At 41.0% G+C, this 16,743-nt stretch overlaps 1 protein-coding gene across 1 annotated transcript in view; it reads left to right on the forward strand.

The window, feature by feature from the left end:
* The window catches only part of LOC101112928 (TAF5-like RNA polymerase II p300/CBP-associated factor-associated factor 65 kDa subunit 5L), a 137,048-nt gene that overhangs the window by 63,580 nt on the left and 56,725 nt on the right, over positions 1 to 16,743 (forward strand). The window contains 2 exon segments of the mRNA XM_042235695.2: positions 7,420 to 7,590; positions 12,187 to 12,274. Of these exon segments, the coding sequence (XP_042091629.1) occupies positions 7,420 to 7,590; positions 12,187 to 12,274 (259 nt within the window).

The raw sequence follows: 16,743 nt of genomic DNA on the forward strand, positions 1-16,743 counted from the left end.
GGTTTGCCATTTCCCTCTCCAATGTGTGGAGTACATCATGAGAAATTTCAGGCTGGATGACTCACAAGCTGGAATCAGGATTGCCAGGAAAAATATCAACAGCATCAGAATTGCAGATGATACCACTCTCATAGCAGAAAGTGAAGAAAAACTAAAGAGCCTCTTGATGAAGGTGAAAGATGAGAGTGAAAAATCTGGCTTAAAACTCAATATTCAAAAACTAAGACCATGGTATCCAGTCCCATCACTTCATAGAAAATAGATGGGGAAAAAATAAAAACAGTGGCAGATTTTTTTTTTCCCTTGGGCTCCAAAATCACTGTAGATGGTGACTGCAGCCACAAAATTAAGACACTTTCTCACTGGGACAAAAGCTATGACACACCTAGACAGTATATTAAAAAGAAGAGACATCACTTTATAAAGATCTGTATAAATCAAAGCTACTGTTTTTTCAGTAGCCATGTACCAATGTGAGAGTTGGACCATGAAGAAGACTGAGCGCCAAACAACTGATGCTTTCAAATTGTGGTGCTGGAGAGTCCTTTGGAAAGCAAGGAGCTAAAACCAGTCAATCCTAAAGGAGATCAATCCTGAATGTTCATTGGAAGGGCTGTGCTGAAGCTGAAGCTCCCACACTTTGGCCACCTGATGCAAACAGTCAACTCACTGGAAAAGATGTTGATGCTGGGAAAGATTGAGGACAGGAAGAGGAGTGGGTAACAGAGGATGAGATTGTTGGATGGCATCTCTGACTCAATAGACATGAGTTTGAGCAAAGTCCGGGAGATTGTGAAGGACAGGGGAGCCTGGCATGCTGCCTGCAGTCCCTGGGGTCCCAAAGAGTCGGACCTGACTTAGTGACTGAGCGACAAGAACAGCTCTTACTCTGAAGGATCATTATGCAGATTGGATGAAATGAACGCATACACTCACACAGTAAGTATGGTAGTTAAAAATACAGGGAGACATACATCAGCAAAGAAGATTCCCACTTCAATGTTTTCATCTTATTCTTTACTTTCCAAACATTCATGCTTTTGTCCATAAATATATATCCTTTACATTTTTACTTTCTTGATGTATGATCCTGGTGATTTTTCCAAGTCAGTGGAAATACTTTTGGGGGATAGTTTTGACTATGATCAATGGGTTATGTGAGATGAGGGAGTAGCAGTTGCCCTTAAAGGCATCTAGGCATTTCCTGCTGTAGCATCTGAGCCAGGGCATTTGATGGCATCTGAGGGCCCCAGTACATTGTTTCCATTGCCAGGGAAGCCCATTCCTTGAGGGAAATTCACTCACCTGATCTTCCATTAGCATTGCTTCACCAACCAGAACATGTGTTATTTTTCACGAAATGATCACCCTGCTCCAAAATACAAACACATTAAAGATGCCTAATTATGTATCATGGTCTTATTTAGTTGTTAAGGGAACAGGATGCAATAGGAATTTGTGAAGCTAAACTACTAAATAGCAGGAAACTTGTTTTGTACAGGTAAATTGTGATTTAAAAATAAGTGATGACGAAAATGTAAACACAATCATTTTAGGAAACTTTATGAAAGAATTAGAATTTCGCATATATCTGGCACATTCTCAGCTAAATTGACCTAACATATTTCCAGAAATATGTCAATTAAAAATGTGCCCTTTGGAGGAGAGGGAGGGAGTACAGATTCCAGAATAATAAATACTGGGAGAAAATCAGAATATTGGCTTCCAGCTGGCATAGCAGAGGTGGTCATAATTGAGAAAAATAAAACTGGAGTTAGGCAGCCATTCAGTAGAGTCAAGCTGCTACTCTCCTACCACAAGACCAAGATGCCTCAAATTCAACTTTCATTAATTTGTTACCACTGTGGCCTCTATACTGCTATAAAAGAACCTTCCTCCCATTACCATATTTTCTTTATGAATGTCAGTTGCCTTTCTAGACTTCAGTAAACATCTTACTTTTTTGTTTCTTTTCTGATCCAGAATTTTAAAGACTATTTTATGTGTCTCTTCACTAAAAGTCTCTAGCCCATCAGGCTCCTCTCTCCATGGGATTTCCCAGGCAAGGAAACTGGTGTGGGTTGCCATTTCTTTCTCTAGGGGATCTCTGTGATCCAGGGATCAAACCCACGTTTCCTGTATTGGCAGGTGGATTCTTTATCACGGATCCATCTGGGATGCAAAGAACTGGACATGATTCAGCGACTAAGCAACAACAACCACACTAAAAGTCTATTAGGCTGACAAAGTGAAGCAGTTGGGGCAAAAATCAATCCAGTTGCTTCATGCTTAGTACTAAGACATGCATACTCACCAGTTCTACAATAATCTGACAAAAGAGACTGAATTTGAAGTAGGTATTCATAAAGAGGGCTTCTCCAGTGGCTCGGTGATAAAGAATCTGCCTGCAATGCAGAAGTTGCAGGACACCTGGGTTCGATTTCTGGGTCCAGAAGACCCCCCTGGAAGACAGCATGGAAATCCACTCCAATATTCTTGTCTGGAGAATCCCATGAACAGAGGAGCCTACAGTCCATAGGGTCACAAAGAGTCGGAGACCACTGAAGCGACAGCATGAATGCACGCATGCACAAAAATCTTTCAAACATCCTAATTTTAAAATAATTCTGATTTTAAGACTGCCACTCACCTTCCTGGGGACAAAGGCCTCTGTGGGATTCCTTGTTCAACCATGCCATCTGTCATCAGGATTTTAAAGAGAAGACTGTTTGGGATCTTTATTTGCTTTACTGAGTCACTTAATGCATGTACATGTATTTTAGAGACAAGAATACAAGTTAAATTTTATCTTATCCTGTGCTATTTTAAAATCAAGCATCTGTCTGGCTGAAAAAGGCTATGGTACTATTTTGTTTTGTAACTGAGAAGGTGCTGAACTTCATGATGAAGGAATTAAGTTCTCATGGGGTAGTTGGCTGGTGCTGTTTTTCAGGGACATCATCATCCTGAGCTTCATTTCCCACCAGAATCGCTCTTCACCAAATGAAGTCAGGGGAACTCAAAAATCCAGTGTTCTAGAAATAAAGACTCCAATCTGCGAAGCAGACCACAGTCGCACTGATGTCAGAAACTCTGAATTGGATCGGCTCACTAAATCCCCTCTGTAATTTTGTCAGGCACATCTGCAGCTCTGTCTGTATAACTGTATTCTGACCATTCAGGCACCATGTGTCCCGGTACGCCTTTCTTTCTTTTTCCCCTTCTTGTCTTTCCCTGTTTTGTTTTTTCTTTTCTTTTCCGTGTCTTTTCTTCTACTAGCAGCTGTTTCCCCTGACCTCTTATATCTAGAACGGCTGGGCTGTGTAGTTTCAGCCCACCTCATGGGGCTCCTGCAGAAATTGTCTTGTTTACCATCTCAAAGAAACACTATCTTGTCAACAGATCACACAACATGAAGTGATGATGCCAGAAGCTTCCTCCATATACTGACTATCTTTATTCCATGGATGGATGGTGTCTGAGGAGGCAGTATTTTTCCCCTACGATATTGAGTAATATAATTTCTATTCTCATCTCAACTGCCTGCATTTTACTTCCAGAAACACCCTGCTCTCCATTTTGAAACTTGGTCCATTCATGTGTTGGGGCTAGAGTTCCCTTTCGTAAAGGGAACGGTCAGCCTCTATGGGTCTTGCTGAAAGGAACCATGGTCTCCTCGTCGCCGTCTCCTGTTACAATGGGAGGCTTTGGAAAGCAAGAGAATTCTCCACAGCTCTGTGTTTTAGGAAACAGATTTCTCACCATCCAGGGCTGGGCAGAGTAAGCCTCATGCTGCCTGACAAGGTTGAGTTGTGGCCACTTCTCCAGAGGAGACAGAACACTGTTTTCACTGTAACAAGATAAGGCAGCCAAGCTCTATCTCCTGAAACATGCTTTATTTTTGTTGCCGCTGCCCTCTCGCCTCCCATCGCCTCCCCCTGGTCTGCTCCGGGTGCCCTCTTGAGAAGCGCCTGTGCTTCGTGACTGCACTCATTTCTGTGAGTTAGAGCTGCCCTAACGCCACAGCCACGAGAGAGTGAGTGAAGGGCCACAGAAGCAGCGAGGCCGCTTCCTGCCCTGCTCCGCCAGTGAGGCGACCTGATGGGAGAGGCATTTCACTCCATTCCAGCCGGTGCCGTCTTCCAGAAAGGGAGACATTCTGTTAATTTCACTGAAGGCAAATATTGATTTTCTTAACATAGCCCTGCATTTTTTTTAATGCAGTGATTTTATTTTACCGTGTGAGCCTTCACTGAATCTATTCCCTGAAGCCATAATATTAAATTTAAGACAGCAGATGTATATTTTTATGCTTAAATTTTCAGCAGGTCAAAGGCATGATTTTTATCAGCCTTTCTCCTCAACTAATATCATTTTAGTTTTTAAAAACTGAGAAAGTTTCCTTAATCATTATCGTTTATGGTTAAGAATAACCATATGGTTAAGGATAATCATTATCTTTAATGGTTAAGTCAGATTGCTAAGAATTTTTGAAGTAGACAAAAGGTCTAAAAAAATCTAGTATTCATGTTAAAACATAATCAGGATTGGGATGAGAAACCCAAAGGTTTCCACATTTTTCTCTACTTCTTTAACAGAAGAGGTAAGGAGCAAGTAATTTACAAACATTTTTTTATCTCTTTCCAGAATTCACATTTCCCTTGATTATTTTTTTAATGTATCAGTTTGCTCATTCATCACAAGAATAGATAAGCTGCTATCTAGTTTTAATTTCAGATATCCAAAATCATGTAGCAAGCTAAACTGTTTCTGATTCTGCCAGGAGAGGATGCAATTCTTTCAGAGGGTCATGGATGAGAATAAGCCTCATTCAATGGAAGAGCCAATCCTAAATCTTGGCATTCTCCAGCTCTGCTCTAAAACTCTATTACCACTTCCTCAAAGGGTTAATGGCACTACTGTAAGGGGGACAATTCATTCTCCTGCTAAACGCGATGACAAATAACCATTATTCTTTCCAACTACACTGATAATCGGGACAGCTTAAACATTTTCGCCGGTATAAGTGAAACCATTAATCCTCTTGGATTTCATGATAAGTGGTGACTGGGAAATAATGACTGTGTCATTGAAGGCAAGAAAAAAATGTTAACAATTAAAACAAGTTAGCCATTATCTTACCGGGTACTGAATCGCTTTCACATTTCATTAGCAATATTGTAAATGATATGTACCTTATTAAAAAGCTCTTATTATCCAAGAAACCTAATTAGTCAAAAATTCTCAGTCACCACTATCATTTTCTAGTGATACAAGTGCTACCGTGGGTATAGCAATGTGGGGAATGTTTCTGTTTATCCATAAATGATACACAATATGAAACTATCTCCCCATAAATATCATAGAGCATAGGTATGACTCATTTTTTTAGAATACATGATGGTTTATTTCAAGTCATCCGCTCAGCTATTATTGGACAAAATCTGAAATCTTTTTCTTAGCTAGCAGTGTATTTAAGCCAAACATTCGGCATTTTGCCAAAGGATTACAAAAAATTGAAGAAAATAACAATTACAGTTTCATACAGTGCTTTGAAGATATTGCGTCCTCTCCTCATATTCAACCCTTAAGCTTCTCATAAATGAAACTGATGAACTGACCCTGAGAATTGCTAAACTGACATGCCTGAAAGGAGGGGTCTCAAAAAAAAAATACCCAAGATCAGGTTTAAATGCAATAGCTTTCTTCTCTAGACCCTCAAAATCACGAAAAGTAATACCAACATTTCTGCGGGAGATAGTATGAATACAGAAAGAGGTACCCAGATAGTATTAAATATTTACATGTTTATTAGAATGAATTAAGCATTCTCAGGACAATTCTACTCTTCAACATGACTATACACTTTTTCTTTGCAAGTCAAATTAGAAAGAGGGGTGTGTGTGCAATATATGACACGCATGGTATACAGCACAGCACACTGGCATATTTAACACCGATTGAAATGATTCACGTCAAGCACTTAGAATCCCTGACATTTATAAGTGCTCAATAAATGGTAGCTATTTCATAATCATCAATATATCAGATTACTCCAGGAATATCTAATGGAAGACGCCTGCATATATATGAATATGAGATAGGCATAAATGGGCTCTCCTACAGGATATGTGTCATAATAGAAATGACAGGAGTCAGAGGCCTTCTTTCTGAAGTTAAATTCTGCAGTTGTCAGTATCACCTATCACGTTACAGAATTTTTGAATCTTGCTTTCTGTTCTCTTCCAGTTTAAGTTGCTCTTAGTGCCTACTTTGTGCTCACCTCTATCCGTAATTGTCCTAAGAGGGACTGTTAGCAGCTCAGTCATGTCCTTCTCTTTGTTATCCCATGGACTGTAGCCCACCAGGCTCCTCCGTCCATGGGGATTCTCCAGGCAAGAACACTGGAGTGGGTTACCATTTCCTTCTCCAGGGGATCTTCCCAACTCAGGGATCAAACCTGGTCTCCTGCATTGCAGACAGATTCTTTACTGTCTGAGCCTCTAGGGAAGCAGTAAGAGGGAGGGGAGAATAAAAAGCCTCAGACGTGGCCCTTCCCCTCAGCTTATCTTTGATCTCTCGGGGAGTTTCCCCTAGAAGTCTTGCATTTAAAAGTCTATAAAATTTTGTGCAGTTATTTTAGAAAATCATATATTTTTAAAGAGTTCGTATAAAATATGCTAGAACCATTTAAAGAAATAGCAGAAAGACTGGGGAAAGTGCATGGAGAATGAAGATGGGTCAAAGAGAGAAAGAAATTCTGGAAAGAGGAAGGAAGAGAAAGAATAAAAGTTTATTCTGAGTGTTTGTGCATTATAACATCTAGTTAAGTCCTTAAAAATCTATGAAGACAAAACAAAAAATGTATCTCATATATAATGCTGCTGAAGACAGCATTATTACCTCCACCTTACAAATGAAAAATCCTGTTCTATTTACCTTTGAGATATGTTTTAAAATTATTCAATTAATTATTGGTTCCAGCTGAGGTGATGCTAAGGCAATTGTCAGCGACTAGCTTCAACAGAGGGGCTCCAAGGAAATCACAAAAGTCTGTTGAATGTATGATGGTTTTGAAGCCCAAGAGTTGAGAATGGATCTGATCACTGGTCTCAATAATGGTGAACATTCTTCATGTTCCCTCTTGAGGAGAAGGCTCTAGAGCTTCTGCCTCTAACTACCTTGAGGCCAGTTTCCCTGTCTTCTTTATTCGCTAGTCTCTTGCTATCTTTCTACCAGAACAAGAAGTCACTCAGCTGTTTCCTGGGTAATTGTCACCAGCACACTCAATGCCTGAACTTAGCTTAGAAACACAGTAGTTTAAAAAACACATACATCAAGACCAAAAAATATATAACCTGGAATATGAAACAACAAAATGGGAGTGAAAATAAATTCTATCAAGAACTCTTTTCTTAGGAAAACTACAGAAGTTGATGATGGACCTTGGAGCTTCTTAGCACTGAGAGCAAACACAGAGCAAATGTCATCTAGACCTTATGGCGAGAGGTTCGCCCCTCTGTTGCGGCCAGGATGTAGAATGCCCCCAGCTGACTCCTCTGTTCCTTCTCTGGAGAACCAGCTTATTTGGTAAGTCCCAAAGTGTTCTGCCCTTTGATAATAACAGTAAATATAATGGAAAAGTGTTTCTACTCTCTTCTTTCTTTAGTCGCCAAGTCACGTCCAACTCTTGCAACCCCATGGACTGTAGCCTGCCAGGCTCCTCTATCCATGGGAATCTCCAGGCATCTCCTAACTTTCTCTTCCTTTTAAATTTATATCATGCCAGTGATGGTTCTTCCAAGAGTTAAATAACCATTGCAAATGAAATAAACACGTATTTCACAAAAATGAACTGATCTCACTGCCGTGGCTACTTTGTCATAGAAATGGGATGGAGAAAGGGTTCTCTATGAATTGAATTTTGTCCCCTAAAATGCATATGTTAACGCCCTAATGCCCAGTCTCTATTTGGAGATAGGACCTTTAACGATATAATTAAATTTCACTCAGTATGACAATCTCTAGGTCCATTTGCATCTCTGCAAATGGTGCAATTTCATTCCTTTCATGACTGAGTAATATTCCATTGTGTGTGTGTGTATAAATAAATATATATATATATATATATATGACATCTTTGTCCATTCATCTGTTGATGGGCATTTAGGTTGCTTCTATGTCCTGGCTATTGTAAATAGTGCTGCAATGAACATTTGGGTATATGTATCTTTTTGAAAATAAAAATCATGTATTAATGCATATGTGTAAAATCTAGAGAAATGGCATGGATGAACTTATCTGCAGAGCAGAAATAGAGATAGACATAGACAACAAATGCACGGATATCAAAGGAGGAAGTGGGGAGGTGAGATAGATTGGGACTGACACTGTATACATAATACTGTGTATAAAAGAGGTAACTAATGAGAACCTACTGTATACACAGGGAACTCTACTTAATGCACTATGGTGATGTGAATGGCAAGGAAGTCCAAAAGGGAGGGGGATACATGTGTATGTAACGCTGATTCACTTTTTATGTACAGCAAACAATAACACAATACTGGAAAGCGATCATATTCAAATAAAAATAAAGATGTAATTAAGGTTAAATGAGACCATAAGAGTGAGACCAGTCCAATATGACTGCTATTCTGACAAGAGGAAGAGGTAACAGGGACCACACACACATAGGAAAGACCACGTGAGAACACAGAGAGAACGGTGCCAACTGCAAGCCAAAGAGGGGAGCCTCAGGATAAACCACGCGAGACGGCGCCTTAGTTTTGGACTTTCAGCCTTCAGAAATGTGAGAAAATAAAACTTCTGTCACTTGAGTCACCCAGTCTATGGCATTTTGTGATGGCAGCTGTATCAGACTAACCCAGTGCCTCTTGCATAAAAGGAAAAAAGGTGCAGTGGTGGCGTGATGTTCAAAAGAAGTAGCAATGCCAGGAAGAGATTGTGTTTCCCAAACTGTGTTCCTCAGACACGCTTTCCCCAGGATGTTGACAAGGATATAGGGAAAGTGACACAAAGGAGTCTGATGAACACACGATTCATCAGATTTCTTTGCTATAGCAAAGAATTTCCCAGAGTTTTAAACAGTATAACATGCACTGGAGTCCCCAGCATGAGAAGATCATGGACAGAGTTTCCCAAAGTAAGGGCAGACTTTCCTTATAATGCTGTTGGACCTCTTTGAGGTGCTGGTGGGAAGAAAAGGTTTGAAAAAACAATAGCAACTGGTGGATTTTGAGAAAGTCGCTTTAATTTTCTCCCCCATGCTCACCTTCCCCATCATGAAGACCTGATCTGGCAATGTCTCTAAGCAGTGAGACAAGGCAATGGGGGGTATGGGGGTAAGGTTCCATGCAATTATTCAGGCAAGGAAGTGAAGGAAGGGGTTGAGAACCTGGCTGTGGAATCACTATGGCTTTGACTGACTGCACCACATTTTCTCTGCAGTCATTCACTTCTCTGTCATTGAACAAGGGACTGAGCCTTGGCTTCTTACTTTAATAATGCAGGTATCAGTGCCTTAGACATGTTAGGTGCTCAGACTGAAGGAGACCATTAAGAAGAGGGCAGGTAACGAGGTATGTTGCTTCCCCAGTGGTTCAATGGTAAAGAATCTGCCTGCAATGCAGGAGGCGCAGGAGACGGGGGTTCAGTCCTTGGGGTGAGGAAGATCCCCTGAAGGAGGGCATGGCAACCCACTCCAGGATTCTTGCCTGGAGAATACCATGGACAGAGGAGCCTGGCGGGCTGCAGTCCATGGGGTCACAAAGAGTTGACCATGACTGAAGTGACTTAGCACACATGCAAGGAGGTATGTCAGGGATCACAGGGCAGTCCCCCTGGGACGGTTGCGCCTGGTGATCATTCCCTGTGCACGCTAACCATTTTAAGGTCATAGGCTGCTAAGGATTTTGCATTCTTCTGTCAGAAGTGTAAGTCCGTTCTTGTGAAAGCAAGTGTGTGTTTTCACTGGTGTGGGAATTTCTGGTGAACTCACCAGTGCACCCAGAAAAACGATGTTTGTTACATGCTTCCATCGTACCTCCATAACCTTCCACCTAATGTTTTTTTTAATTCTTGGGACTGCCTCCTCCCTGTGCTCTCTCCATCTGACAACCTCCTACTCTGCCTCCCTGTGTACACTCGAGCACCGCCTCTCCAGAAGCATTCCCCAGCAGGTCCCCAGCAAGTGTGACACAAGTTCTCCGCCCTTCTTCCTCAAGTGCTCTCCATGAGCAGACCTTCTTGCATTGAAAGCCTAATTGCCCTCCTGTTTCCCCAATGCGGGACACACACACCACGGAAACATGAAGAATGTTTCATGATCCATGTGCTTCAGGTACTGTGGGCATGCAACAGACATTCGTTGAGCAGACAGAATAAAAACAATCATTCTTTTCAAACCTCCACCTGGACTGTGTGGGTTTTTTTTTTTTTTAATGTACCCTTGTATCTATATTTCATTAAATGAATGAACTGCATACAGTCTGACCTGTCTTGGCTTCAGGTAGCCATTGTATAAGAGGAGGAAATATCGCCCTGTCTCAACTTAGTTTTGACCCTGCCACACTCACACTACACCCTCCTGTCTTCTGAAAGCCTCAGATGGGGTGCTGCCATAGCTAAAAGCAAACTATAACAAGGGCTTTAAAGGAAACACACTTGTCAGTGTTAACAGCAATTGACTATTCTCTCATATCAATGTTCCCCATGAAACCATTTTTCCTCAGATCCAGGATATAATTTAAGGCTTCTGAGATCATGCAGAAACCCAGACATAAATCCAACTAATGGATTCATCCCTAGAGAATCCCTTCAGTGGTCCACTGAGAATGCCTCTTCCTTTCTTCCCACAAGAAGCCTGGAATGACCCTTTCGGAAGCCACAACTTTCAAGGTCACCTGGCCCCTGAGGTCCTGCAAGTTGCCTATCCCTATTCTCACAATCTCAGTTGCCCTGAGGACAGCAATCTGGTCTGATAAGACAACAGGCTGGCCATGATCAAGCTGTCTGAGCACAGAACCACTCCTGAGAAGGGTCCCATATTCCAAATCATCACAGATACCTCTTGATCCTTTTAAACTGATTCTCAGAAGAAATACTCACTGTTTTACCTTTTAAAACCTTGATTACAAAAACCTTCATGAAATTTGTACTACTTTATATCAGTATTTGATTTAGAAATAACAAATCACTTCTAAATCCTGGCCTTACGTAACACTCATGACTGTGTGGGAGGATAGATTCCATTGATGAGGAACTCAAGGTTCAAAAAGATTAAGATATTTGTCTAAGTCACATGACTAGAAAGGGGTAAAACTTTAATGCAGGCATAGCATCTTTGATTTTTATTTTTTTTAATTATTACTGAACCCGTTTTTTCCTGCTTTTCAGATGCCATTCAAAGGCAAAACTAGAAGTGAATACTGGAGGAGACTGCTGTTAAGGATGTTTCCACTCAATTGTTTGCTCTGGAAATATCTGCTGTAATTTTTAAGTAGGTCTGTGAAATGAAGATTATAATTATTCTTTTTGCTTATCTGATAACTCACTGAAAGTATCAATTAGTCTGTGCAACAGAAATCTTCAGAATCTGGCATATAAGTCAGCATACACTATAAGATCTTCCTGCCAAGTCTGCGTCAGTGTCAGAGTCTGAGCCCAAATGAGAAGTCAGGGTAAGATCACAAATATATATGTTTAAAACAGCACTGCTGTATTTATATATATATATATATATATAGCATTGCTGTATAACCAGGAACAGGCATGGGAAAAAGTCAACAAAATACATGTGAACTGATGGACTAATATACAGAAAAGACTTCACTCTAATGGGCCTTAACTTACAACCATCTGGGAATGCATCATGAGGGTCAAACTGTGCCATGTTAGTGCAGAAATGACTGAAGGGAAGATTCCCTGGGCTTTCCTTATCTCCCTGCACCGGCCAGGTCTGAATTACGTTCAATTCAATTTGCTCTGACCTTTCTTACTTCTTAAGAGCAAATACGTACATGCAGTTCTTTCCTTGAGGGTAGACTACTCAAAGAACAAACAGTCATTCACGGCAAAGCAACACCCATGAAAGCCTACACTTCAGGAAAGGACATGTAACCAGAGCCCCAGTGCTGTGAACTGCAAACTAACATGTTGCTTCAGGACAGGTCGAATGGAGTGGGAGTCAGATCCTGGCTCTGCTTTGGAGGTCCCGGTTTATCGGAGCCTGCCGCAGGTCATTACTCCCGAGGTGAGAGTCTTGTAACTAAGGAGATGCTACAGGCCAGCGAGGCCTGTCGTGTTCCATCTACTCTCCGGGCCTCAGCCTGTGTATGCAGGTGTTTCTCTGTATTGAATCTCTCTGGGGAATCCTTGGCTTCACAGCAAAAGCCGGCTGAAGTGAAAGTGATTTGATTTGGATCCTATTACAGGCACTTTACCTCTTCTATTTCCGTGATAATAGCAGATTGGAGTCGATTATTGTACTGGGAGGGGAGTTAATGTGATGTCGAGAAACATTGGGAAAACTGGCACAGGGAGAGAGGGAGAGATAAAACTTTAGTGCAGATTGAAGTCTGCAGCCCAGGCCAGGGCGGCCACTGGTTAAGCGTCCACTGCAAGCCATGTGGCGTTTTGCAAAGGGTCGGGGTCATTTCCCTTGTTGGTGCTGGTTAAAGGACAACGGGCACTTTGGCTCCTCAACTTAATGGAACCAGCCTCTCATGCCCTCCTAATCCCTGCCTTTTCCTCTGCAGCTTTTCCCCAGCCATGCTGCCCAGTAGCCCAAGGACTACAGGTACCCCAGCCCTTGTGGCCTCCAGCTCTCTTCTCAGGAGGGCAGGAGGTGCCAGCCTTAGGCAACTCACCTCCGATGGTCACACAAGCCACAAATAAATCTAGGCTTAATTTACAAGTACTGCTTTATGTTTGTTCCCCAAACAGAGAAAACAATCTCCAAATATTCCTGCTTGGGATCCAGGCTGCATCCAAAGGCATGCCTGTCAACACTCCTTCCCTATGGTCCCCAAACCAGCATCAGAAGGAAGCAACTGTGGGTTAGAAAAATATTATGCAGCATATCAGTTACCCCTAATAGAATGAAAGAGCAATGCTGGACCAGCTAAAAACTGAATTTGTCAAGAAGTAAGTAAATATCCCAGTATGATTTATCCTTTGCGTTATGATACCCATCTCTATTTATCCATTGCCTTATGATGATATATCACCATCATCACAATGATCTTACATTGAACATGGTCATATACATTATCTTAGACCTGAATTTTCATTCCTGAAAAGTGCCCACTTACAATCCTGCTTTCTGAATGTGCCATCCCTAATAAGATGCATTATGCATTCGAGACTAGATTTTCATGTCTCTGCACTTCTATAAAAGGGATATGGCAGTTGTTATTTCAAAAGGTAATAGAATAAAGTGGGCAAGGAGAATCTTTCTCACTTTTACTTCTTTCTTGTTTAACTTTGAAGTATGATATACATACAAAACAGCACATGTTTCGCTTATTTATAAACTGAACACATCTGGATCAAGAAACAGAAGTAGTCAAGAATTTCAGAAGCTACTCTCCTGCTCCTTACCTCCATCACCAAAGTCAGCCTCTGCCTTAACAGTCAAGCAGCACAGGTTAGTTTGGTCTGTTTTTGAACATCAGTAGAATCATCCGGAGAAGGCAATGGCACCCCACTCTAGTACTCTTGCCTGGAAAATCCCATGGACGGAGGAGCCTGGTAGGCTGCAGATCATGGGGTCACAAAGAGTCTGACACCACTGAGCGACTTCACTTTCACTTTTCATTTTCCTTCATTGGAGAAGGAAATGGCAACCCATTCCAGTGTTCTTGCCTGGAGAATCCCAGGGATGGCAGAGCCTGGTGGGCTGCCGTCTATGGGGTCGCACAGAGTCGGACATCATGGATCCTTTTGTGTCTGGTTTTCCGCACAAACTTGTTTATGAGATAGATACATAATGTATACAACTGTGGGTTGTTCATTCCCAAAGTATCTATTGTATGAATATACCCCAATTTATTTATCTATCCTAATATTTTGGCCATGTGGATAGTGTCCAATGTCAGGATACAGTAAATACTGCTGTTTGGGGGTAAACATATATAAGAATTATTTTTTAAAAAATTAATTAGAGTATAGTTTATTTACAAGGTTGTGTTAGCTTTTGCTGTATAAGAAAGTACATCAGTTATATATATACCCATGATTTCTTAGATTCTATTCCCATTTAGGTCATCACAGAGTGCTGAGTAGCGTTCCCTGTGCCCTACAATAGTACTCATTAGTTATCAGTTTTATATCTACTAGTGTGTCTATGTCAATCCCAGTCTCCCAACTTATCCCCCACTCCTGCTTTCTCCCTGGTAACCATATGTCTGTTTTATATACCTGTGGCTCTATTTCTGTTTTGTAAATAAGCTCATTTTTACCACTGTTTTAGATTCCACATACAGCCAGCACATGGAAGCAATGTAGCATATACATATATATATATATATATATATGAATATTACTCAGCCATAAAAAAGAACTAAATAATGCCATATATAGCAACACGGATGGACCTTGAGACTGTCATACTGAGTGAAATAGGTCAGACGTAGAAAGATAAATATCATATGATATCACTTATATAAGCATTCTTATCGGGTATATTCTTAGCTGTGTAACTGCTGTCACAAAAAGTAGGCATATGTCCAGCTTAATAGCTACTGCTTAACAGTTTTCCAGAGCAGTTGTACCAGTTTTAACTTCCACCAGTAGTGTCTAGTCCAATAGTTTGGCCAGTGTCTCCAAAACTTTGGCCACCTGATGTGAAGAGCCAATTCACTGGAAAAGATCCAGATGGTGGGAAAGATTGAGGACAAGAGGAGAAGGTGGCAACAGAGGATGAGATGGTTGGATGGCATCACTGACTCAATGGACATGAGTTTGAGCAAACTCTGGGAGATGGTGAAGGACAGGGAAGCCTGGCGTGCTGCAGTCCATGGGGGTCACCAAGAGTCACACACGGCTTAGCGACTGAATAATAACAACGAAGCAGTGTCTGGTAGATAGTCTTAGTTACTCCATTTCATCACCAATATTTAGTATTTTCTGCCTTACAATCTTTTCTATAATTCTTGGTGTGTATCATATCTCATGTGAAATTAATTCCCATTTCTCCTGATGATTAAAAATTGGTGTGACTTTTGACATATTTATTGGTTATTTGAATATCCTCTTTTATTAAACATATATTCAGCTACTTTATCAATCTTTCATATTGAATTGTCTCTCACTGATTTGTAGGAATCTGTATATATTCTGGATATGAGTTTTCTGTGTGAAGACTCAGGTTCGATCCCTGGGTCAGGAAGATACCCTGACCTAGCAACCCACTGCAGTATTCTTGCTTGGGAAAGCCCATGGACAGAGGAGCCTGGTGGGCTACAGTCCATGGGGGTCACAAACAGTCAGACATGACTGAGCATGCAGATGCCGGTGTCTACCGCGATATATTCCTCCTCAATTTAGAGGTCATTTTATTCACTTAGTTGTGGTCTTTAACAGATACTCTTGATTTTAATATAACCTAATATATAATGTTTTTTCTTATGGTTACACTTCATAATCTGTTTAAGTAAGCTTTTCACAGCACCTTGTTTAAGTAAACTCTATAATGTTTGGGTTTTATTATTAGCATTGACAATTATATATGTAAATTATATATGACAATTATATATGTGCGTGTGGTAGTAGCTCAGTCGTGTTCGACTCTTTGCGATCCCATGGACTGTATCCCACCAGTCTTCTCTGTCCATGGGAGTTCTCCAGGAAAGAATACTGGAATGGGTTTCCATGCCCGGCTCCAGGGGATCTTCAGGGATCAAATCCAGGTCTCCCACATTGTGGGCAGATTCGCTACTGTTTGAGCTACTCAGGAAGCCGTATGTGTAAATAGTACTTTATAATGCGCAAAGTAAAAACTAACTTAATTGGAAACTCAGTTCTGTGAAGTGGACAGTTATTTTATTTTTTCTCTGTCATTTCACTGACTATATTAAACCAATATTTACTGAGCTCCTACAATGTGTCAGTCATGTACTAAGTATGTGGAATACAGCAGTCCCTGCTTGCATGGAATTTTTATTCTAGTGAGGAAAGGCAGAATTAATCAAATAAATAAGAAAAGTGCTGTGTATTAGGAGGTCATTGCTCTCGAGGAAAAATAAGACAGAGAACGAAGGTACAGAATGATGAAGAATAGATCACAATTTGACAAAATAGAGGGACATTTCCATGAGACTTAAAGAGGAAGAAGTACAGGCAAGAATGAAAGAACAGATAAAAGGAAGCAAGGAAGGGAAGAATGGATAAGACCCAAGAAGTCAAAAGGAGTAGATTAGGTATGAATGGAGGGGAATCAGAGTATGGACTTCTGGTTTATGCTTTGAGGAGAGCACTGGAAGTGAGGCATGTTTTGGAAAGATAACTCTGGCTGTTGTGTTGAGGAATGACAATAGAGTCGAGTGTCCACTGTGAGAGACCAGTCAGCAGGCAACTGTAGTAGCCTGGGTGAGAGCTGATGAGGGTGGCATTGGGGGTAGAAAGACATAGTCAGACACTAGATAAATCTTGAAGGGACCAACAATAGCATTTCCTAAGGCACTGTAGGTGGGATTTGAAGAAGGGTTCTCAGAGATAACT

Source organism: Ovis aries, chromosome 18, assembly GCF_016772045.2.
Source record: "Ovis aries strain OAR_USU_Benz2616 breed Rambouillet chromosome 18, ARS-UI_Ramb_v3.0, whole genome shotgun sequence".
In the NCBI taxonomy this organism is placed as follows: Eukaryota; Metazoa; Chordata; class Mammalia; order Artiodactyla; family Bovidae; genus Ovis; species Ovis aries.